The 24,029-nt window shown below is 35.8% G+C and overlaps 2 protein-coding genes across 2 annotated transcripts; both read right to left on the bottom strand.

The window, feature by feature from the left end:
* Positions 1-81: 81 nt before the first annotated feature.
* Positions 82-14,740, bottom strand: LOC143231168 (vitellogenin-3-like). The gene is made up of 25 exons (XM_076465829.1): positions 14,609-14,740; positions 13,929-13,949; positions 13,084-13,247; positions 12,794-12,937; positions 12,280-12,444; positions 11,338-11,595; positions 10,751-10,890; positions 9,935-10,513; positions 9,590-9,758; positions 8,935-9,138; positions 8,550-8,786; positions 8,208-8,425; positions 7,482-7,573; positions 7,271-7,395; positions 6,553-6,820; positions 6,207-6,441; positions 5,737-6,028; positions 5,072-5,278; positions 3,980-4,699; positions 3,569-3,721; positions 2,869-3,091; positions 2,267-2,558; positions 1,769-1,917; positions 1,227-1,475; positions 82-704 (listed from the first exon to the last, which is right to left on the bottom strand). Exons 1-21 carry the CDS (start codon positions 14,646-14,648, stop codon positions 2,966-2,968), a joined length of 4,557 nt encoding a protein of 1,518 aa, XP_076321944.1. The 5' UTR covers positions 14,649-14,740; the 3' UTR covers positions 82-704; positions 1,227-1,475; positions 1,769-1,917; positions 2,267-2,558; positions 2,869-2,965.
* Positions 168-2,796, bottom strand: LOC143233784 (vitellogenin-1-like). The gene is made up of 5 exons (XM_076470446.1): positions 2,746-2,796; positions 2,267-2,558; positions 1,769-1,917; positions 1,227-1,475; positions 168-704 (listed from the first exon to the last, which is right to left on the bottom strand). Exons 1-5 carry the CDS (start codon positions 2,794-2,796, stop codon positions 168-170), a joined length of 1,278 nt encoding a protein of 425 aa, XP_076326561.1.
* Positions 14,741-24,029: the final 9,289 nt, after the last annotated feature.

Raw genomic sequence — 24,029 nt, forward strand, 5'->3', positions numbered from 1 at the left:
CAATTAACAAATCCTTGCAGCTGATCCTTGTTTCGGAGATTTAACTGTAGTGATGTAAAAAAGTACTTTTCACAATATTACTAAACGTTTATAAAATGCTTTATTTGAATGAAAACTAACAAAAAGGTTGAGAAAATAAAACAAATCTAACAATAAAAAATGACAAGTTACGGATACAAAGAGTGGCACGTTTTGGCTACCTCTATTTTATCCATGTGGTTTGGAACGAGTTCCCCAACCGTGTCAGACTTCACCTTTTCTAGCAACTCTCTCACTGAAGGGCTGTCGTGGGGCAGACAGAGGAAGTGACGAGTCAACTCCTGGGTTTCCAAGCTTCCGATACAGTCCTCTTTACAGACAGGGACGGGTTCTGTGCTGACACAGATATTGTTTTCTCGGTACCTGATCCATACTTTGTTTCTGACACATCTGGGTTCAGTAACGAGACGCTCTTTGTGAGTACGCTGGAACCAACTTTCTTCTTGGACGGGTTTTTCTTGATAATACTGTCTCGTGCGAGGACACACAACAGGGTAGATGGGTTGGGATGGGATATGGCACTGCTGGTCTTTGAGGGCATAGCTGTTGACAAAATCTTGGCTGTCGGTATAAACGCAGAGGTTGGGTCCCACGAACTCCCTATAGCTCTCCTCGTTGAAATCCCCACAGAGACCACAGTGTTTACCTTTGTACCTCGGAGATACCTAGAATAAAATTACAACTACTCAGTGTTTGAAAAGACGGGAAGTTTAACACCACGTGTTGAATTATTGTAACTTCTCTTTCTAAGAGTTTGTTTAACGGATGTGTGGTGAAATTTGCGTTTTGACGAATCTAGACGTTTGCTTAAAAATTCTGTTATTTGTTTCTGTTCTGACAATAAACCAACAATTTTAAAACTTCTCTGTTATTTGTTTCTGTTCCGACAATAAACCAAAAATTTTAAAACTTCTCTGTTATTTGTTTCTGTTCCGACAATAAAACAACAATTTTAAAACTTCTCTGTTATTTGTTTCTGTTCCGACAATAAACCAACAATTTTAAAACTTCTCTGTTATTTGTTTCTGTTCCGACAATAAACCAAACATTTTAAAACTTCTCTGTTATTTGTTTCTGTTCCGACAATAAACCAACAATTTTAATACTTCTCTGTTATTTGTTTCTGTTCCGACAATAAACCAACAATTTTAAAACTTCTCTGTTATTTGCTGCTGCAAAACACTGACCTTAACTCTTGCATTCACACCGTCATATTCGATGACCAGGCCTTCTCGCTCTGCTTGGAGAACCACAATAGGTCGGGATACAGTTTCTTCCAGGTAAATGTACACAGGGAATTCTTGAGATCCTGTCTTGACCGGCTGACCAAGTGTCAAAGTTCGTGTCTGACCGTTAATCACAAGCTCGACGGGAGAGCGTTGTTTCAGCGAAGGAAGCAATTTGATTTGTTGACCAGAGATGGACACGAGCAAAGACTGTGAATAAAGACCGCATCTGGTTAACATATAGAATGGACCTAATTTTCACATAAACACCTATAAAATGAATCTCTTCAACTCCCACATAAACACCTATAGAACCAATCTTCTTAACTCCTAATGTTTCATACTAGCGATATGTAAAAACGTTTAGTACACCTGTTTCATACGGTTCAAGAAACTCTTACATACATTGACTATGTGTATTTAGTTACACCCGTAAAGAGGTGGAAGCTCTACAAGCTCGTCCACAACACCATCTATTCTAAACAATATTCGAAACTACACACCCTCTCACGCCTTGACGGGTTCACAATAACGGCGTATCTTTCCTCATGGGAGCAATCTTTGGAGAGAAGGTACTGGCAGCTTGTCTCCGGTAGAAGGAACGTCACGTTGTCAAGGGTCGTAATGTACTTCTCCATCAAAGAGCACACAGCTGTTGAAGAAAAGACATGATCAGATTCCAAAATATTGGTGTCACCAGTGAGTTAAGTAAAAAACTAAAGTTATTAAAAACAACAAAACACGATCTGTTTTATAGCTTCAGCTGAAACGTACACAACGGAACATTTGCGCTCTATTCATCTGAAGGATGGTACTGACCATTGGCCTACAGTACTTCTACACAGTAGGTAACTGTACAATAAATTCAGTTAGAAGTTATATAATAGGTCTCAGACTTTGAAAGTAGTGATGCTCCATTTACTAATCATTTAAATTTTCACGGCGGTCAGTAAAAGATTATATATATTGAAATGTTTGTCACTAAACAAATTTCTACTTACGCTCCACTTCAGGAGTTATTACGCTGACGTGTCTCTCTACCACAGGTTTCAGTGTGGACACTGGTTTCAGGTAGGGCACATAGATCTTTCTGAAGACGGTGTTTTCTGTGGGTTTCTCAATAACTAAGTCAAGCAGCGTCACTCCGGGTAGCTGTCTGACAAACTGGCCAGTAATACGGATCTTACTGTCGGGATTGCGAACGTCTACAGGATTGTTCTGGAGACGAGGATATAGATACGTCTTGAGAGCCAAGTCCAGATGTTGAGTTATGTTGAGCAGGTAAAGAGGAATCTGAAATTACAGTAACTCGCTTTATCTATTAAGTGTATGACTTAACACTCATCATAACCACACTGTACCTAACCAGTGTTCATCACAACCACACTGTACCTCACCAGTGTTCATCGCAACCACACTGTACCTCACCAGTGTTCATCACAACCACACTGTACCTCACCAATGTTCATCACAACCATACTGCACCACACCAGTCATCATCACAACCACACCGTACCACACCAATGTTCATCACTACCACACTGTACCACACCATGAAAACTATACTGAACCACATATTTGTTGATCTATAACTAAAACTTACGTCTTCATAGTTGACCTCCACCGTGAATTTATCGAGATAGCTGTCGTTTACCACGGCAAGTTTGCAGGCATAACTTTGTGACTTGCCAATCTGCTTATCAACCTGGCATTGCCTGTAATACCACGGTAGTGACCACTGTCCACTGAAATGTGTAGTGTCTCAATCTTACGGCCGTTCGCGGTTGAATTACGTTCAGTTGCTCCTGACTTTTCTCGAAAACGGCCTATTAATAAAATAAATAGTTTAATGTATGGTCTACAAGATTCGATACGTAACACTGTAGTAAGCAGTTGAAGGTTTTATACTATTACAACTGGTATTTTGATAATGTAAACTAGAGAGGTTCTGATATATATAACATCGTAGTAAGTTTGTTTTTGAATTTCGCACAAAGCTACTCACCACCCACCGCCAACTCTTGGGCTTCTCTTTTACCAACGAATAGTGGGATTGACTGTCACATTATAACGCCCCCACGGCTGAAAGGGCGAGCATGTTTGGCGCGACGGGGATGCGAACCTGCGACTCTCAGATTACGAGTCACACGCCTTAACACGCTTGGCCATGCCGGGCCTATCGTAGTAAGTAATAAGCATTATTGAAACAGAGATATTGATATAAAGTTGTACACACAAGTTTCAATATACAATGCTTTAGTTACTGGTTTTATCCACCATGTAACACATTTAAGACTGCTTACCTTTATGACAACATTCTTATTTTCTGCTGTCAAACACTGATGACCCCATCTCAAGTCTGCATCGACGAAAATTCTCTGATCCTTAGTTGCCGTTGTGTCAAAAGAAAACACGTATGGTGTCGGAGGGAATTGAATCACTGAGTTGAGACACACCTATATGGAACAATAGTTATCTTGTTATTATGAATGTATCGGTTGTTTCCATCACGTTTAATGTTTTTACTGTGAAAGTCTCGATAAAGAACATCTTAAAGGCATGAAGATTGTTTTTGTTTTTGTTTTCGTTCTTCAAATTAAACTTCGAACGGGCACGTTAAACTTTTAACAAAATGCTACTATTCAAAATCATAACAAAATATTTTAACGTACTTAAATTCACCTCCGATAATACGAAATGACTTCGTTACCTACCTCGACCGGATATGATTTGTAGGATTCGTGACGAGTTTTCTGGAGATGAATTTTGATCCAGTTAGTCCTGGAGTCTAGAGTGCGGGTATAAAAAATGCTGAGTACGTTGGTTAGAGGGATATGTCCTCTGGCTTCTAACGTCAACCTGAGGGAGTGAGTTACAGTATCTTTCTCCACTCTCGAGCTGCTGGATTTTGGAGTGATCCGTTCAGAGTTATCCACGTCAATATTTTTTTTGAAAAAACTGAATGGTGCTTTGAACAAAGAATAAGTCTTCTCTAGAAGTCCATAGTGAAATGGGTCCTCATTCCGTGTCTCACGGTAGAGCGGGTCCTCCTTCTGTGTGTCACGGTAGAGCGGGTCCTCATTCCGTGTCTCACGGTAGAGCGGGTCCTCTTTCCATGTCTCACGGTAGAGCGGGTCCTCATTCCGTGTCTCACGGTAGAGCGGGTCCTCCTCCCTCCGCTGGTTGTACAAAGGTTTCTTCCTACGGATCTGATGGTGAAGAGGATCCTCCCTCCACGTCTGACGGTAAACTGGATCTTCCTTTCGAACTTGAGAGTAGATTGGGTCCTCTTCCCGGACTTGAGAGTAGATTGGGTCCTCTTCCCGGACTTGAGAGTAAATTGGGTCCTCTTCCCGGACTTGAGAGTAGATTGAATGTTCCTTCTGGACTCTTAATTTTTCTTCAGTTCGCTTGTACTGGAAGGTGATGGCATACTGTAACAGAAGTTATTAACAGATATGAACTAAAGCAGGTAAAATATAGTCATCTGTTTTAACATTTCTTTAAAGTATACAAAATTCCGCATGTTTTTTATTATAAATCCTAACCGCTTTCTACATTTTGATAATTCAAGATGAATGGCATGATGTTAAAACATATTTCTAATTCTAAACGTGATATTGACTTAAAGGTCCACACAAGGTCAAAGGTAATGCAATCTTAATATTGACTTTAAGTCTCACATAAAGCCAAAAGATATTAAGGAAATAGATGAAGACGGTTTATAAAGGACGTCAAAAACAGCATTGTTACGTTATTGGTTGACTATTTCCTAATTCAACTTATTACGTTTAGTTCTAACTAACCTCGTAGACTGGAGTCCGGTTGTCTGGCTCGATAGAGACGACCAGTTGACGGTGTGTGTTGTCCAGATTATTGAATGCTTCCAGCAGTCCAGCCAAGTAACCCTTCTCTTGGCTCACGTAGAATGGAAGGTCAGACCAAATAGTTTCTGCCTCCCCCCGTACACGGATTCCTAGTCCAAAGATTTCTTGGCCGTATCTCTCGTCGTACTAGAATAGAACAGTTTGAACTTCTTTCCTCACAAAATGTACACAGAACGTAAGGAGTAAACAAAGAAACTGTTTTAAGACTTAATTCAGATATATAATCATAGCAGGTTATGACAAAGATGTTTTATATTATTCACTTTAATCTGACTTATAAACGTATCGTCAATGTGTCATAGTAAAACAAATCATTAGAAAAATTGTACCCGATAAAGAGGATTGGTAAAGCATATAGAGTGAGAATACGCACCTTAAGAGGGATCGGTAAAGCATACAGAGTGAGGATACGCACCTTAACAGGGATCGGTAAAGCATACAGAGTGAGGATACGCACCTTAAGGTGGATTGGTAAAAGTATACAGAGTGAGAATACGCACCTTAAGATGGATTGGTAAAGCATACAGAGTGAGGATACGCACCTTAAGAGGGATCGGTAAAACATACAGAGTGAGGATACGCACCTTAAGAGGGATCGGTAAAGTTCTTATTGGTACTGCATCCCCCAGATAGGGTTCCTCTGGTGGCAGAACCAAGTCACTCTTCTGAACAAATGTATAAGCGTCTGTTTTATGGTAGAAGATCTTGGTGAGTTTGGGCTGGATGTTTAGTCGTAAGGTGTCGCTGCGGACATCTAGCTGTAGACTGATATTCAGGGGAAGCGTCACGTGATATCTTTTGACTAGGCTACTTCCATAACAGGTTTGTGTTGCAGGTTCGATAAACCCTCCAAAAACGTTAGAAGAATAATGGGCCCTGGTCAGAGAGAACGTGATCTTGTTATTTCAATTGAAAAAAACACAACTCTTTTAATAAATAGCAACATAGATAGGTTTTTAATGTAGCTCACTTCACAAACATTGAAATATAGACATATTACTATGATAAATTATAGGGAAGGAAGAATCGGCTAGTGAGAGAACGTGCGACTTACGTCGGTTGGATCTCCACACCAAAAGTACTAGAGCGACGGCTACTTGTTGGGGTTTGAACACGAATGTCTCTCACACGGACGGAAAGTAAGATTGGTTTCTGGTTGATCAAGAACACTGGGAAACCAATCTCTGAAGACAGAATAGTGAAAGAGGAAGAGGGCATTATTAACTTGATGTAGTGTCCAGGCACTCCCGAACGTACCTGCTGCTCTAGTTGTTGGTAGAACTGGATGGCTGTTTGACAAAAAATATTTGTCATTAAACATTAAATTTATCGATGAAATAAACCCGCGTATAACAGGACTAAAACACTTTCGTTATATATAATGTTAACTGGTATCATACCTGTCTGCAGTATCTCCGTCACGTGCTCCTTGTCAAAGGTGTACAGGGAAGTCCTCTCAAAGAGTTGGAAAAGAACCCTGACCTTCAATTCCTCGGGTTCTCGTAGAACCACGTTTAATTTATCCCTCAGTGTTTCGTAACGCTCACGCAGCCTTTCCACTCCTAACTTCGTGGAACCGAACAGAATGGTAGATAGTTCAGAAAGGATTTCACTCCGGGTTACCAATCTATCGAAGACTTGCTCTAAGCCTTGAGCCACGATTGACAGCTAAAGGGAAGTCACATAAAAGTATCAAGCCTCTGAATCCCGCGTTATCCCACTGTTCTCACCATAATCTCAATATCAGTAACACTTCCTGAACACATTACGTGATTTTAACGTAATGCTATATTTTAGTAGACATATGAAAATATTATAAGTATAAACGTTCCTAAATATTTTCAAAAGATATGAATTTCACGTGCGCTCTTCAGTGTCACTAAACATGTAGATTTCACAGTTACTTAATGTTCATTTGTTTGTTGTGAAACATAAACCTACACAATGGGCTATGTATGCTGAGCCCAACAGAGGTATCAAAACCACATTTGTAATATCATAAACACTCAGACTTACTACTGAACCAATAGGTGCTCAGACTAAGCCTTCAGACTTATCACTGAACCAATGAGTAACTTAGAATTTAAGATGAGAGATACCAGAGAGCGGTTACCTTACCTGTACTGGGATATCCCAGACAGGGCCAGTGTTTTGCATTATGTTGAAGAAAGCTACTCTGGGGATTGTGGAAACGTTACTGTGGGTCAACTGGTAGAGCGTGTTGATGCTGTAGTCTCTGGGAACTGAAAGAAATATCTAACATCAGTTTCTACTTTAATAGAACTGACATTCTATTCAAGACGAGTTTGTTATAGAATACTGAACTTACTCTCATTAAATTCAGCCATTTTCAGAAAGGAATATTTGAGCCCCAAGTCAAGAGGTTTGATTCCTTCAATCACCTGTCGGATCTTCTGAGCCCTAGAAAAAAAAAACGAAAACACGGACAATCAAGTTCCTGCTTAGTGCTTTAGAAAATAATTTATCGCTTGGAATTAGCAGGTAATCACAGCTGTTGTTTGGTGGTTCGTGTAACTATAGAAAGTAAGCCGAAAGATCGTAGTTTAGCTTTGGTTATTACAGAAACAAGGTATGGTGCTGTAACTCTGGCTATTATAGAAACAAAGTATGGTGCTGTAACTATGGTTATTATAAAAACAAGGTATGGTGGTGTAACTCTGGTTATTACAGAAACAAGGTATGGTGCTGTAACTCTGGCTATTATAGAAACAAGGTATGGTGCTGTAACTATGGTTATTATACAGAAACAAGGTATGGTGGTTATTGTAACTCTGGTTATTACAGAAACAAGGTATGGTGCTGTAACTCTGGTTATTACAGAAACAAGGTGTGGCGGTGTAACTCTGGTTATTACAGAAAGAAGATACGGTGGTGTAACTCTGGTTATTACAGAAACAAGGTATGGTGCTGTAACTCTGGTTATTACAGAAACAAGGTGTGGCGGTGTAACTCTGGTTATTACAGAAAGAAGATATGGTGGTGTAACTCTGGTTATTACAGAAACAGAGGTTGGTGTTGGTGTTTAGATACTTACAAATTCTGGAAGCAAGGTATGGTGGTGTTGCTCAGGCTCTTGAGAGAGGTGTACACCACGTGAGACACCTGTTTGTTCTCTTCCAACCACAGGCGCGTGACGATCTGTTCGAGGAGAGGGCGAGGAGGATTGGTAAAGAGCACCACGGTGAAAGCAGCGATCCGGACCTCGTAAGGCTCAGCTGTGTTGAAGAAGATGGGAGTAAGTAGTGGCAACACCTGGAAGAAGACAAATAAAACTGATACAAGTCAACCCTCTAGCTCAAGGTTGGATCTCGTCCATTGTTTTACTTCCATAACTAAAACGTTTGATTGATACATTACATTAATCTACGACACCTACCACCTCTGGATCTCGGGTGACAAGATGGTGCAAGGTGTAGATGATGACTTGACGAAGATAGTTACATGTTGCGACTGGATTCATGTCATTTCTCAGCTTTAGACAACTGGGAGTCTGTCCGATGAGGTAAGGTTTGAGGTATTCCAAAGTCAAAGGGTGGCCAATGCTAGCCAATGTCTCGATGTAAATTACTTTTTCGTGGAAATCTTGGGAAGATTCAAGAAGTAAACTGATTTTCTACATGAGAAGAAAAACAAATAATTAGAGTGTGTCTGAAAATGATCATATCACAGGTTGTGAAAAGTAATAATTTTGTATATTTGTTGTTGAAATAGGGATGATAAAAATGGTATTTCTGAACAGTAAATCTATTAGCTCTTCTCACCTTTACATAGTCTTTCACAATGTCCATTCTGCACAGGGGAACTTCAGGGTCATATTCTTCTCGCTCAAGACCTCTTCTTGGTACTAACTTCTCCTGTTGTAAGTTAGGCACGACACATGCATCACGAACAAATCTGGCAAAGGCTAAGAATGTTGAGCTCAAAAGAAAGCGGTTTGACTGGACTTTTTGAACCTGGGTCAATTCCTGGAGAAGATTTTAGAACCGTTATCAGTAAATTATATTTCTATAAAGTTTTTAAGATATTAAACGTTTCAAATCCTAGCAATATCTTACTCTATTTGTATTCAAAGAGTAGCGTCAGAGCCTAATAGCTGACGGCAACTTTTGTGTAAAACATGTTAAGTGTTTAAAACTTTATGTGTTACTAAAACGTTAAATTTGTAAAATTAGCTATTTTTGCGAAGTCTACTTTGAGTGTTTGATGTTGTGTTTTTGATATTATTTTTAGATTGGAGACTTCTGACATAGTTTTGGTTGACAGCTCTAGCTGCAGTCCAGAGATGCCACCAATGAACCGCAATCTTCTTTGCCTAACTGTCTCTCAAACGTAATGTCTCCATATATTCTACAGGCTAAGTTTTTATGAAAATAAATCTTAAACATCAGTTTGTTTTTCTTTCAAACCGTAACTTACGTATAAGGCCTCAATGGTTCGTTCATTTGGATATACGATGTTCCTGGGCAGACCCTCTACCAGCTCGCGCGCTTCGAAGTCAGTAACAAGGTCTTTCTCGATGATATGTCTGATCACAAGAACAGCGTCGTTGGTTCCGGAGAGGGGAAGAGAATCAAGCAACAACTTCCTAAAAATATTAAAAGCTTTCAACTCTTGTATTTCTTACAAATGTACTAACTATGTAAAGTTAGACATAATTCAGCTTACTTTTGTCTAAAGTAACTAATAAATGTAAACCTGGGTAACAGAATATTTTAGAAGTAAAAAAAGTAATATTATTTACGACATAAAGTTCTCTCACACCTCCTAACTTGTTCCCTTTCTGCAGTTCCGTACTTCCGCTCAACCGGAAGCACTTTCTGTAACAAGGCTCGCAAGTCATCTACCTTAAGGACGGACAGAGCATTAACCAGATTCAAGACTTTGAACGAAATAACGTCTGATACTGAAAGGTCTCCACGCAAAACGTCTACGGTCAGACTTTCTAGAATGTCCCGGGCAGTATTTCGCATCACTCGGCGGTCGATGTGTGTTGCAACAGACAGGTAGGGGATATCCAAGGTGTCTTCCGAGGAAGGATATTGTTGGGAATAAGGCTCTTCAGTAAACTGTTTTTCCTCAGATTTCACGAACTCCTGATATTGGATGTCAGGATGCTGGAAAAAGCTTGGGATGCGGTTGTTGAGCTGTCTGGGGCGGAGATAGTTACGGGAATAGCGAACAGTTTCTGTGGGACGATAAGATGAAGTTGGCTTGTAGATGTCGGATTGTGGGACTCTGGAATCAGGCAGTTCGTAGACCAAGCTGGTGTATTTAATTAGTCGGTTCTGTTCTGTTGAAATCTCTCGCACAGGTTCTACCGAACGCAGGGTGAGATTTTGGCTGGAAGTGTCAAGTATAGCTATTAATACACAAACTGCCAAATATTTCTAGTCGATATTAGTCTCAATTATTTAGCATTACAATAATTTCAATGACAATTATATAAACATAATACATAATCGTTCATGTTATGAAAAATGTTTATTGAGATAACTCTGGTGAAAAGTTCCCAGTAAGGAAAAGAGTGGATGATCTTTCATCAACATGTTTAAAACACCTATAAATTTTAGTACTTACTGAGCTAATACTACCACGTCACTTCCTTCAATACTGATAACCGACTTGCCCTCACTTAGAACACTTTCTAAGACTGGATTGTTGATTGTGCCCCTGATGTTGTATTTTGTAGATACAAAGGACTTCACAATGTCATCATTCTAGAAACAGGGTGTATTATTATTATTAATGAACGTTATTGTTATAGCAATAGTGTATTATTGCTTAACAGTGTTACGTAGAGTACATTGTTGCTTAACAATGTCATTATTATAAATATAATTTATTACGTATCAATTTTATCATTCTAGAAATAGTGTGTTATTTAATAACGTCAATAGCTTAGAAAGTTTTGTTACCTAACAATTAATTTATCACTATAAAAATAGTTTTAATAATTATTAATGTTTTCGTTGTAGAAATAATTTATTACAGGTTCATTTACGTTCAAGTACGTGTTTATCTTTAACCTTTACGTTACGTTACTATCATATATTGTAAACTACTATAAACATTTTAACCCCATTTTTAAATAATATAGTAACGTAGCATCATAGTTGTTATAGAGTACAGTAAAATACTTTCACACAACAGAAACCTATACTAACAGTTTCATATCCAGTTGGACAGCCACAGGACCTCTTCTTCTCCACATCTTCAGGCTCAGTTTCTGACAGTTTCTCATGGGAACAGTGCCATGGACAGCCTCGGATGGCGTGGTTATCATGTCCGAACACAGATCGTTTAACACAATTGTTGTAGTTCTTTAGTTTGGTGATGTTGAGAACATTATCATAATCAGGAACGTCTGGACTGTGAATGGAATCTACGATGTATTGAGTTTCACAGAGACCTCCGATTCCATCCTGTGGAGCAAAACCCCTCTTTATTAATACCACTACTTTTAGGATTGACTTATTACTAAGAATTAAATTATAATTACAGTTTTATGTTACATGTCTGCTTTATAGTAAAAGTTTCATTGAATCGTATATTTCAGTGTTCAATTAATAATTTTTACAACAATATATAAATGTTTATAGTTTCCTCTTTGTTTTTAACGTAGTGTAGTTAACCCTAACGACACTAGGCCTAATAAAGTGTTAGTTGTCATAAGAACACAAAGCTCTGAAGATAAATCGAATGTTCACCCAATCTAAAGATCTCGCAATCTAAGCTTAATTGCGTGTTGGTTTAGTTTACACTTTAGTTTAACTTTTAATTACAAAGCTCTTAAGCTAAACCTAACAAATTGTTGGTTTTACAATATCCCCCTCTCCCCTTCTCTTCCTGAAATACAGTTTACAAAATATTCATTTTGAGTCTTAGGATTGGTGACTACTTTGTTCAACACGCGCATATCGACTGTACAAATAGCAATAGAAAAGTTTCATATCACACTTAACCCTATTTTTACAGTATTCATTTCGTTAAAAACATAGATGTATGTATATGTTTTAAAGGGTGTGTCTATTTTATAAAGGATGAGAGTGAAGATTAAGGTTTCATTGAGACGCCTCATTATGTTTGTAATTTGTTATGAAACCTACCTCATAAACACTGAACACTTTAGGATGAAATCTTGTTCTGTCGTTTTGGTAATTCACTTCTTTGGTGGCTATTTTACCATAATTAAGCTGCAACAAGCTTAGAATCCCTTTTTTGATGTTCAAAGACCAAGTTGGTTCAGTGGGATGTACTTGAAAACTTGCGACCTGGAAAAACATGTTTACTACTGACAAATCAATAGTTATACCAAGTTACAAACTAGAGAACCAGTAGCTGTAGCAAAATCAGTTGTTATGATAAATTACAGGCTAGGTAACTCAATACACCTATCATGAACGAAAGACTGGCGAATTCAGTAGGTATGAAAAAAACAACATATAGTTCATAAATCAGTATGAATAAGGAATAATAAATTAGAGACATCTATAGCTTTGAGAAATAACAGACAGAATAAATCAGAAGTTGTATTTTTCACAAACTTGATAAGACAGTAGTCGCGAAAAACACAGCTTAGTATACAAAAGAGAAAATGGTTCCATAAAAAAGTTCACTTACCAAACCATCCCGGAATGTGACCGGTATAGCTTTACCCAAAACTTTCTCGTAATATGAGGAGTGGGAGAAATCTTTTGGGATATCAGCAGTATAGGGATCCGGGATTATCTTATGCAGCAACTTGGCAACTTGAATATTTTCAAGCTGAAACAAAGAAACAAAACACTGAGAGATCTGCACAAAACTGATTACGTCCAATGTTTGTAATAAAACCTGGGCGGGTGACTTAATCCAAACACACAGTATTACCATCTTCTAATTTTATTAAAAACCCATCTGTCAACACTGACCTTTACTAGGTAATCACCCTGTCCAGAACTCAGCGTGGATCGGTGCGGTTGGATTAAAAGGTCACTTAGGATCTCCAGGCCAGAGAACTGCGGTGTCAATGTTGGGATGCCAGACAAAAGTCGGCCTCGGTACACATACCGGTGAAGTTGACCTGAATGGACATCTGCGAAGAAACACAGATTCACTTTTCTCCTTTCAATATTTCGTTATGTACATGTGTGCAGCCCTTATTAAAGGTAAGCTCGTAAACATTGCTCAGCCATGAAGTTAACGTTACTTTAGAATATATGAAAATCTGTTAATTTTATTGTAGTTTCTTACTAGAAAGTAACTCATAAAACCTGCTTAGCCTCATTGTTTATTTTAATTGTCATATTTTAACAATCACCTTAGGTCTTTCGTTACCAACAATTATTTAAGTACCTTAGATCTTTAGTTATTTAAAACCATTATAAAGCAAAGTGGCTTCACTGAAACACACAGAGTTTAGGTAATGGAAATATTTTAAACAGATAGTGAACAACTTTGTATCTGGGTGATGGAAGTGGTGAGAAATGAACGTTTGTAACTTCCCTAGTGGCAGTGTGGTGTATTAAATATCGATATGACTGATAACCAAGCAGCTCATATGTATATCTACAAAAGCGAAATTTATCGTAGTTTAGAAGCTTAAGTTTTATCTCTAAATATACTAAAGTGAAGTAAGAGTTTCAGATTAGATGAACGAATCATTTTCTTAGCTTTGCTATAGTCGTAATATTATCATGTACAGTGAAAAGATCTCCAGTTTAAGACAGGTTTTAACTTCTGGTTCTGACGAATAATAAAACATAAATATACTTACCACGTCTGGCGTTGGTAAAAGCTGAAATGAAACAAACTTTATGTTAAAAAACTTCAAAATCAGTAAAAAGGGAGAAAAGTAGTTAGAAACCATCAATACCAATTCAAAATGAAACAAACACTATGTTAGGTATTCAAAAACCAATTCATAATGAAAAAAAAAACATTATGTTAGAACCACGTAAAATGAAACTAACAATATTTAAAAACGAAAACCAATTTTAAACGAAATTTGAAAATCTAAAAAATGCAATGCTATTTTCTAAGATTGTTTGTTTTAAATTAAATTATTTTAAAAGGTACATGAGGGTTATCTGTGCTAGCCGTCTCTTAGTTAACAGTGTAAGACTAGAAGGAAGGCAGCTACTAATCACCACCCACCGCCAACTCTTGGACTACTATTTTATCAATGAATAGTAGGATTGGCAGGTCACTTAATAACGCCCCCACGACTGAAAGGGCGAGTATGTTTGGTGTGATAGAGATTCGAACCCGCAACACTGAGATGACGAGTTGAATGCCCTAACCACCTTGTCATGCTAGGCCTATTTTTAAGTGTTTCACTACTTGTTTTCTTTCTTATTAAAATATTCCAATTGCTATTTTATCTTTACTTTTAAAGGTATTAACGGTATTTTTATATAGCACTAAAACTAGATATTAAATTAAAGAAGTACTTACCCGACAGGAAGAAGAGAGCTATCCCTAGTGCTATCCTCATTTTGAAACCAGGTCAAGGGATACTCTCTTAAAAATTGAGTCCCCTTTTATAGGAAGTTACTGGTTGTTAGCAACCAATCAATGCTTTTCTTTAAATAAAAATGCTAAAACAAAATCCATCCTTGACCGTCAGAAAATTCAAGGTTAAGATAGCAGGGTTATGTAAAGGTGAATGTTTATGTTAGTTTCTGAGGCATGTGACATCTGTAGACGGTGAAGGTTTTGTTTTTCTCATCCAAATTGAAACTTTTAAGCTATGATTTGTATTAATAATACTTTACATTCTGAATATCTTGTAGAATTTAATAAGTCGAGTTGCTAGATGACGTTATAATCAAAGCAAGCTGGTACACGCTGAAAACACGTATCTTAGAGAACTTCAAGTATAACAAGGTTAAAATTATTTAAAACTATCAAGTTGTTCACTTATTAATATTGTGAGCAAAGTTTCTGTGAAATACTGATAACAACTTGAAATAAAAAAATATTATAACATGTTCAAAACAGAAACACTTATATCTCTTTATTAAGATAACAACACTAGAATCATACATATTTATAAAAGTTAAACAACACAAGTATATTTTAAAGGAAATATAAAAATATTTATATATCATTTATCAATACAACATTAGAAGCAGTTATATCATTTACAGAGACAACATTAGAAATATTTATACCATTTATAAAGAATATATTACAAGCAGTTATATAATTTATAAAGACAACATTTGATGCAGCTATATCACTTATAGAGACAACATTAGAAGCAGTTATACCATTTATAAAGACAACATTTGAAACAGTTATATCATTTATAAAGACAACATTAGAAATATACGATTTGTAAAGACAACATTAGATACAGTTATATCATTTATAAAGACAACATTAGAAATATTTATACCATTTATTAAGACAATATTAGAAGCAGTTATATCATTTATAAACACAACATTAAACACAGCAATACCATTAATAAAGACAACGTTAGAAGCAGTTATATCATTTCTAGAGACAATATAAGAAGCAGTTATATTATTTATAAAGACAACATTATAAATCGTTATACCATTTATAAAAACAACATTATAAATATTTATACGATTTGTAAAGACAACATTAGAAGCAGTTATATCATTTATAAAGACAGCATTAGAAAAATTTATGCCATTTATAAAGACGATATCAGAAGCAGTTATATTATTTATAGAGACAACATTAGAAGCAGTTATATCATTTATAAATACAACATTAAATGCAGATGTATAATTTATAAAGACAAAATTTGAAATATTTATAAAGACGATATTAGAAGCAATTACATTATTTATAAAGACAACATTAGAAATATTTATGCCATTTATAAATACAACATTAAATGCAGTTACATCATAGTTTAGCTGTGTTGGTGATATTATTTAAGATGTCACGACATTATGACATCAGACGTGAAAACTGGTATACCTGTGTTGGTAATTTTATTTAAAATGTCACGACAGTATAACATAAGATATCAAAACTAATATGCCCGTGTTGGTGATGTTACTTAAAATGTCACGACAGTATGACGTTAGATGTAAAAACTGGTATTTTTGTGTTGGTGATGTTACTTAAAATGTCACAACAGTGTAACATAAGATATAAAAACTGGTATACTTGTGTTGGTGATATTATTTAAGATGTCACGACAGTGTAACATAAGATATCAAAACTGTTATACCTGTGTTGGTGATATTATTTAAGATGTCACGACAGTGCAACATGAGGTATATCTAAATAGTATCACACTATACGCATATATTCTTATATACCATTAGTATCACCAACACATCATTCCTCAAAAATAGTCCCATACACTATAATGTTCACCATGTCAAATTATTAACTATTCTACATGAATTAATTAACACAAGATGAAATAATTTCTTAATGAATGTTGTAGCTGGCCTTAATTTGAAGGCTTTTAATAACAGCTCTACAAACCTACTCCTATTTTTGTTTGTTTTTTCTGCTTCTAAACTTACCCCTTTAGCTGAAAGACACCGTTAAATGGTCAAGGTCGGTTCATTATAACCGTATAGCAACACGACAACTTGTCTTAACTGAGGTTATTAACCAGCCGTTTCATAATGACCATGAACATTGTTCTGCATCTTCCTCCTGTTATGGTCATGTTTCTAGACTAGATATTTCAAAAACTTATTCTTATTTTTTGTTCGTTTAGGAAACAAAAACTAGTATCTACAAGGTTAATTAATTCAAGTACAAAATGTTTCTAAAACTGACACGTTAAACATTCCTCTTTTATCTTCCTGTAATGTTTCTAAAATTAACATATTAAACATTCCACTTCTATCTTCCTGTAATGTTTCTAAAACTGACACGTTAAACATTCCTATTCTATCCTCTTGTATTGTTTTTAAAATTAACACGTTAATCATTCCTCTTTTATCTTCTTGTATTGTTTTCAAAACTGACACATTACACATTCCTATTCTATCTTCTTGTAATGTCTCTAAAACTGACACACTAAATATTTCTATTCTTTTTGTTGTAATATTTCTAAAACTAACACGTTAAACATTCCTCTTTTATCTTCCTGTAATGTTTCTAAAATTAACATATTAAACATTCCACTTCTATCTTCCTGTAATGTTTCTAAAACTGACACGTTAAACATTCCTCTTTTATCTTCCTGTAATGTTTCTAAAATTAAAATATTAAACATTCCACTTCTATCTTCCTGTAATGTTTCTAAAACTAACACGTTAAACATTCCTATTCTATCTTCCTGTGATGTTTCTAAAATTAACATATTAAACATTCCACTTCTATCTTCCTGTAATGTTTCTAAAACTGACACGTTAAACATTCCTCTTTTATCTTCCTGTAATGTTTCTAAAATTAACATATTAAACATTCCACTTCTATCTTCCTGTAATGTTTCTAAAACTAACACGTTAAACATTCCTATTCTATCTTCCTGTGATGTTTCTAAAATTAACATATTAAACATTCCACTTCTATCTTCCTGTAATGTTTCTAAAACTGACACGTTAAACATTCCTATTCTATCTTCTTGTATTGTTTCTAAAATTAACACGTTAATCATTCCTCTTTTATCTTCTTGTATTGTTTTCAAAACTGACACATTACACATTCCTATTCTATCTTCTTGTAATGTCTCTAAAACTGACACACTAAATATTCCTATTTTATTTCATTGTAATGTTTCTAAAACTGACACGTTAAACATTCCTATTCTATCTTCTTGTATTGTTTCTAAAATTAACACGTTAATCATTCCTCTTTTATCTTTTTGTATTGTTTTCAAAACTGACACATTACGCATTCCTATTCTATCTTCTTGTAATGTCTCTAAAACTAACACGTTAAACATTCCTATTCTTTTTGTTGTAATGTTTCTAAAACTAACACGTTAAACATTCCTATTCTATCTTCCTGTAATGTTTCTAAAATTAACACATTAAACATTCAACTTCTATCTTCCTGTAATGTTTCTAAAACTGACACATTAAACATTCCACTTTTATCTTCTTGTAATTTTCTAAATTATATTTTCTCGTAATTTTTAAAAACACAAACGTTAAATATTCCTATTCTGTCTCTTTGTGATGTTTCTAAAACTGACACATTAAACATTCCTTTTTTATTTTGTTGTTGTGTTCCTAAAAGTGACATGTTAAATATTTCTATTCTGTTTTTGTAATGTTTCTCAAACTAATACGTTTCTATTATATTTCTATTTTCTTATTGTTGTAATGTATTTAAACTTAGCTAATAAACATCCATATTTTATTATTGTTGTAATGTATTTAAACTTAGCTAATAAACTTCGATATTTTATTATTGTTGTAATGTATTTAAACTTAGCTAATAAACATCGATATTTTATTATTGTTGTAATGTATTTAAACTTAGCTAATAAACATCCCTATTTTATTATTGTTGTAATGTATTTAAACTTAGCTAATAAACATCGATATTTTATTATTGTTGTAATGTATTTAAACTTAGCTAATAAACATCGATATTTTATTATTGTTGTAATGTATTTAAACTTAGCTAATAAACATCGATATTTTATTATTGTTGTAATGTATTTAAACTTAGCTAATAAACATCCATATTTTATTATTGTTGTAATGTATTTAAACTTAGCTAATAAACATCGATATTTTATTATTGTTGTAATGTATTTAAACTTAGCTAATAAACATCCCTATTTTATTATTGTTGTAATGCATCTAAACTTATCTAATAAACATCTCTATTTTATTATTGTTGTAATGTATTTAAACTTAGCTAATAAACATCCCTATTTTATTATTGTTGTAATGTATCTAAACTTAGCTAATAAACATCCCTATTTTATTATTGTTGTAATGTATCTAAACTTAGCTAATAAACATCCTTATTTTATTATTGTTGTAATGTATCTAAACTTAACTACTAAACATCCCTATTTTATTATTGTTGTAATGTATCTAAACTTAGCTACTAAACATCCTTATTTTATTATTGTTGTAATGTATCTAAACTTAGCTACTAAACATCCCTATTTTATTATTGTTGTAATGTGTCTAAACTTAGCTACTAAACATCCCTATTATATTTTGTTGTAATGTATATAAACTGACACATTAAATATTATTATTGTATCTTCTTGTAATGTTTTTGAAACTAACACGTTAAACATTTCCTATTTTGTCTAGTAGTAATGTTTCTAAAATTGACACGTTAAACATTCAGATTGTATTTTGTGATGTTTCTAAAACTGACACGTTAAACATTCAGATTGTATTTTGTTGTGATGTTTCTAAAACTGGCATGTTAAATATTTTTAAATAAATCTTCTTGTAATGTTTCTAAAACTGAGAAGTTAAATATTCCAATTTATCTTACTGTAATGTTTCTTAAACTGACACATTAAACAAGGAGTGCACAAAGTCCGGCCCGCGATGTCTAACGAAAAGTCAAACATAGAGAGTTCGCGCCTGTGCGAAGATTAAGCGCTATAGAAGAATATGCATCAGATTAGATACTGGATGGTTCCATATTTGTGTCGAGCAATAAAGAAAATTTAATAAGCAAATCTCGTTAATGCATAGGCATTTAATCATTGACGCAATGATGTAATATTTCCGTAATTACGAAATTTCACGCGTTCCAATTGTTCTTCGAGATTTACTTACGAGCCCTATAGGCCTGGCATGGCCGAGCGCGTAAGGCGTGCGACTCGTAAAACGAGGGTCGCGGGTTCGTGCCCGCGTCGCGCTAAACATGCTCGCCCTCCCAGCCGTGGGGGTGTATAATGTTACGGTCAATCCCACTATTCGTTGGTAAAAGAGTAGCCCAAGAGTTGGCGGTGGGTGGTGATGACTAGCTGCCTTCCCTCTAGTCTTACACTGCTAAATTAGGGACGGCTAGCACAGATAGCCCTCGAGTAGCTTTGTGCGAAATTCCCAAACAAACAAATACAAGCCTTATTTTGATATTATTTCGTAACAAAATGGCAGCTTATCGTTAAAGAAAAATTGACGACGAAACCGGCAGTTTCATGATGATTGGGCTGCGTAATACTGTTTGTTCAACAACAGAAGAACGTGATTTGTCTGCTGTGCCATTCGACAGTAGCAGTAGCGAAGGTATCCAATATAAGGCGTCGTTATAAGTCGAAGTATAAAGATTTCCACAATGTTGTCGGTGATGAACGAACAGCTCGAATTGAATCTCTGTGGCGGTCGCTAAATCACCAGCAGAATGTTTTCTCAAAGCAGTCAGCAGATTTAGGTGCAGCATGTGAAGTCAGTTACGATATTTCGTTAATGATAGCGAAATCTGGCCGACCGTTCACTGATGGTGATTTTGTCAAGCAATGTATGATTATTGCATTGGGAAAGTTGTGTCCGGAAGCAGTTCGCAAGCTACAGACGGTGGCTTTGAATCGTGTGACAGTTCAACGAAGAATTTCACACCTCTCAGCAGAAGTGACAAGGCAGCTTACAAATAAAGCAGCCAACTTTGTCTAATTCTCTTTGGCAGCAGACGAGTCGACTGACATCAGTTCAACAGCACAGCTACCAGCTTTTATTCGTGGTGTGTCGACAGCGTTTGATATCACAGAGTAACTAATCGGCATGGGTTCCATGAAGGGTCAGACAACTGGGTCTGCTCTATTCGTGGAGACAGTACGATTGTGTGGTAGTGTTTCATTGGATTTCACGAAACTGGTAAGTGTGACAACTGATGGAGCACCAGCCATGATCGGAGAAAGTAGCGGACTAGTAGCACTGTTGACGAAGCATCGAGGAAAGCAGAACAGACAGTTGGTGAAGTTGCACTCTATTATTCACCAACAGGACCTGTGCAGTAAAGAACTTGGTTTTCAGACACTGATGGCATTAGTGACGAAAACCATTAATTTAATCAAATTACGAGGGCTCAGTCACCTTCAGTTTCAAAGTCTTCTTGAAGAAATTGTTTCAGACTATGGTGATCTTGTGTATCACTGTGAAGTACGCTGGCTGAGTCGAGGGAAGATGCTCAGAAGATTCTGGGAGTTGATTGATGAGGTGATAGAATTCCTCAGAAGCAATAACAAATACACAGAAGTGATTTACATGACTGATCCAGCATGGCAAGCGGATTTAATTTTTCTGGTCGACATGACACAACACTTGAATGATCTGAATTTGAAGTTGCAAGGCAAAAATCAGCTTGTCTGTCAGCTTGCAAATCGTGTCTCAGCTTTCACATGCTGCACCTAAAACTGCTTTGAGAAAACGCTCTGCTGGTGATTCAGCGACCGCCACAGAAATTCAATTCGAGGTGTTCTTTCATTACCGACAACGTTGTGGAAATTTTTATGCTTTGACTCATAATGACGCTTTATGTTGGATACCTTCGCCATTGCTACTGTCGAATGACACAAAACAAATCACGTTTTTCTGTTGTTGAACAAATAGTATTGCGCAGTCCAATCATCATGAAACTGCCGGTTTTCGTCGTCAACTTTTCTTTTACGATTAGTTGCCATTTTTGTTACGAAATAATATCAAAATAGGGCTCGTAAGTAAATCTCGAAGAACAATTGGAACGCATGAGATTTCGTAATTACGAAAATATTATGTCATTGCGCCGATGCATTAACGAGATTTACTTATTAAATTTTCTTTATTGTTCGACACAAATATGGAACCATCCAGTATCTAATCTAATGCATATTCTTCTATAGTGCTTAATCTTCGCGCAAGCGCGAACTCTAAGCACACGAACTCTCTATGTTTCAATTTCCCGTTTCGTTCTTTTTCATCTTCAGTAGCCAACCCTAAATAGCTTTTTTCTTTTTTTACTGATACATTTATTTATTATACATGTTTGTTTTCTTTATTTACCAACTGGCCTATGTCAGTTACTAAAGCTAAAAAATTTTACATGGAATAATAATAAAATAGGTAATAAAAGATTGAGAAATCTGTTTTACTCTATTTAGTGATGGTAAAATTATAGTTACTGCTAGAATTAGGTAGGCGCTAGGCCTGATGAAACAAAATTATAATAACGGTAACAAGAAATCTCGATTTTGACTCTGCGCCAGTTTTCGACTTTGTGACGCTCTAGTTAACTTAAAGCGGCATATACTCTGGAGATAGAGCGACTGTGCTAGATAACTCTTCATAGCTGGCTTTTGATGAAGTGTAAAGAAGAAATTTCAGATGACTTTTACGGACATCCGAACTAAACCATATATATGTAAAAACGGCTCGTTTGGATTGAGAAAATATTTTACGTAGAGGAGCGAACAACGTTTTGACCTTCTTCGGTCATCGTCAGGTTCACAAAGAAAGAAAGAACTAAACCATACCTACACGAAGCGTGCTTGTGCACTCTTCGATAAAAACAAGAGGCGATACATCGGAAACTATTATAGTTGATTTTTCTATTATTTATTTAGAAAATAGATTATATAATTTAATATAGTGATATAATCCAGTAAAAGTTGTTGTTTTTTTTAATAATAAGAAAATTTGTTTGTTTAGATGATGTTTAAACACAGTAATACAGTGGATTATGTGTTCTTTCCACCACTGTTATCAAAACTTCGTTTCTTGCAAAAATAAACAGAAAAATAATCCTAAACGTTTTTCATCAGTATTATACATTCATAATAAAACAAAAGTCTGTACTTTAGCAAAAATGCTTCATCTTTTTATAATTTGACCTGGCATGGCCAGGTGATTTAGACATTCGACTCATAATCCGAGGGTCGCGGGTTACTAAATGTAAAAGTTATATTTCTGGGAAAAGTACAACAAAACATGAAATTTATATATTTGTTTGAAAGATTTAGAATTTACTCTAACTTGCAAACCATTTTTTACAATTATCTTTCAATTGCAAATGAAAAATTCAGCTTTGATTTTAACATAAACATCACTCGTTTCATTATTGCACATTAGAACATTTTTGCTTAATGACTGATACAGGGGCGTAGATTTTGTACACCCGATGGGAGATGATTTTTGCAACCACTTATGTGGACTGTTCAATTTGCAAATTGGTAATCTCTGATTACGTGAACATGAAATCTGTAAACATGCAGTCACAGAGTAATCTTGTTGCCACGGTACACAACACACAGAACAAACACACAATTTGTAGGCCTGTGATGCAATAAAACAATTCAACAGACCAAACTGTAGGGGGGATGATTGTATGCACCATACCCCCCACCTAAAATGAAGGGGGTGTATCCCCCATCCCCCACAGGATCTACGCCCCTGCATGTGGACGTTTGTCATCTTTTTTCTGGCTCAATAATTACCTGAGGTATACACAAATTAAAAAGAGTCTGATAATTACCTAAGGTATACACAAATTAAAAAGAGTCTGATAATTACCTAAGGTATACACAAATTAAAAAGAGTCTGATAATTACCTGAGGTATACACAAATTAAAAAGAGTCTGAGTGCTCTAGCTTTAATAGATAATCAGTACGACACTGAAACTGTATGTTTGAAAAGCACGTCAGAACGATGTAACATGATATTTCAGTACATATGGCCAAGCGAGTTAAGGCGTGCGACTCGTAATCTGAGGGAAGCGCCAAACATGCTCGCCCTTTCAGCCATGGGGGCATTATAATGTGACGGTCAGTCCCACTATTTGTTGGTAAAAGAGTAGCTCAAGAGTTGGCGGTGGGTGGTGATGACTAGCTGCCTTCCCTCTAGTCTTACACTACTAAATTAGGGATGACTAGCACAGATAGCCTTCGAGTAGCTTTGTGCGAAATTCAAAAAACAAACAAACAATTTCAGTACACCATTCATGTACGTATATAATAGCCAGTGATTG

Source organism: Tachypleus tridentatus, chromosome 1 (assembly GCF_004210375.1).
Source record: "Tachypleus tridentatus isolate NWPU-2018 chromosome 1, ASM421037v1, whole genome shotgun sequence".
In the NCBI taxonomy this organism is placed as follows: domain Eukaryota; kingdom Metazoa; phylum Arthropoda; class Merostomata; order Xiphosura; family Limulidae; genus Tachypleus; species Tachypleus tridentatus.

Bases quoted from the DNA above. Each gene is read 5' to 3' on its own strand.
- LOC143233784 (XM_076470446.1), bottom strand. From the start codon at position 2,796: ATGAACATTGGTGTGGTACGGTGTGGTTGTGATGATGACTGGTGTGGT. The intron at 2,559-2,745 runs GTATGGTTGTGA...CTGTAATTTCAG, and splicing joins ATGATGACTGGTGTGGTGCA to ATTCCTCTTTACCTGCTCAA. The intron at 705-1,226 runs GTCAGTGTTTTG...ATTTTATTCTAG, and splicing joins GTGTGAATGCAAGAGTTAAG to GTATCTCCGAGGTACAAAGG.
- LOC143231168 (XM_076465829.1), bottom strand. From the start codon at position 14,648: ATGAGGATAGCACTAGGGATAGCTCTCTTCTTCCTGTCGG. The intron at 9,139-9,589 runs GTAAGTTACGGT...AATCTTCTCCAG, and splicing joins GAACCATTGAGGCCTTATAC to GAATTGACCCAGGTTCAAAA. The intron at 6,442-6,552 runs GTATGATACCAG...TTTGTCAAACAG, and splicing joins GACGGAGATACTGCAGACAG to CCATCCAGTTCTACCAACAA.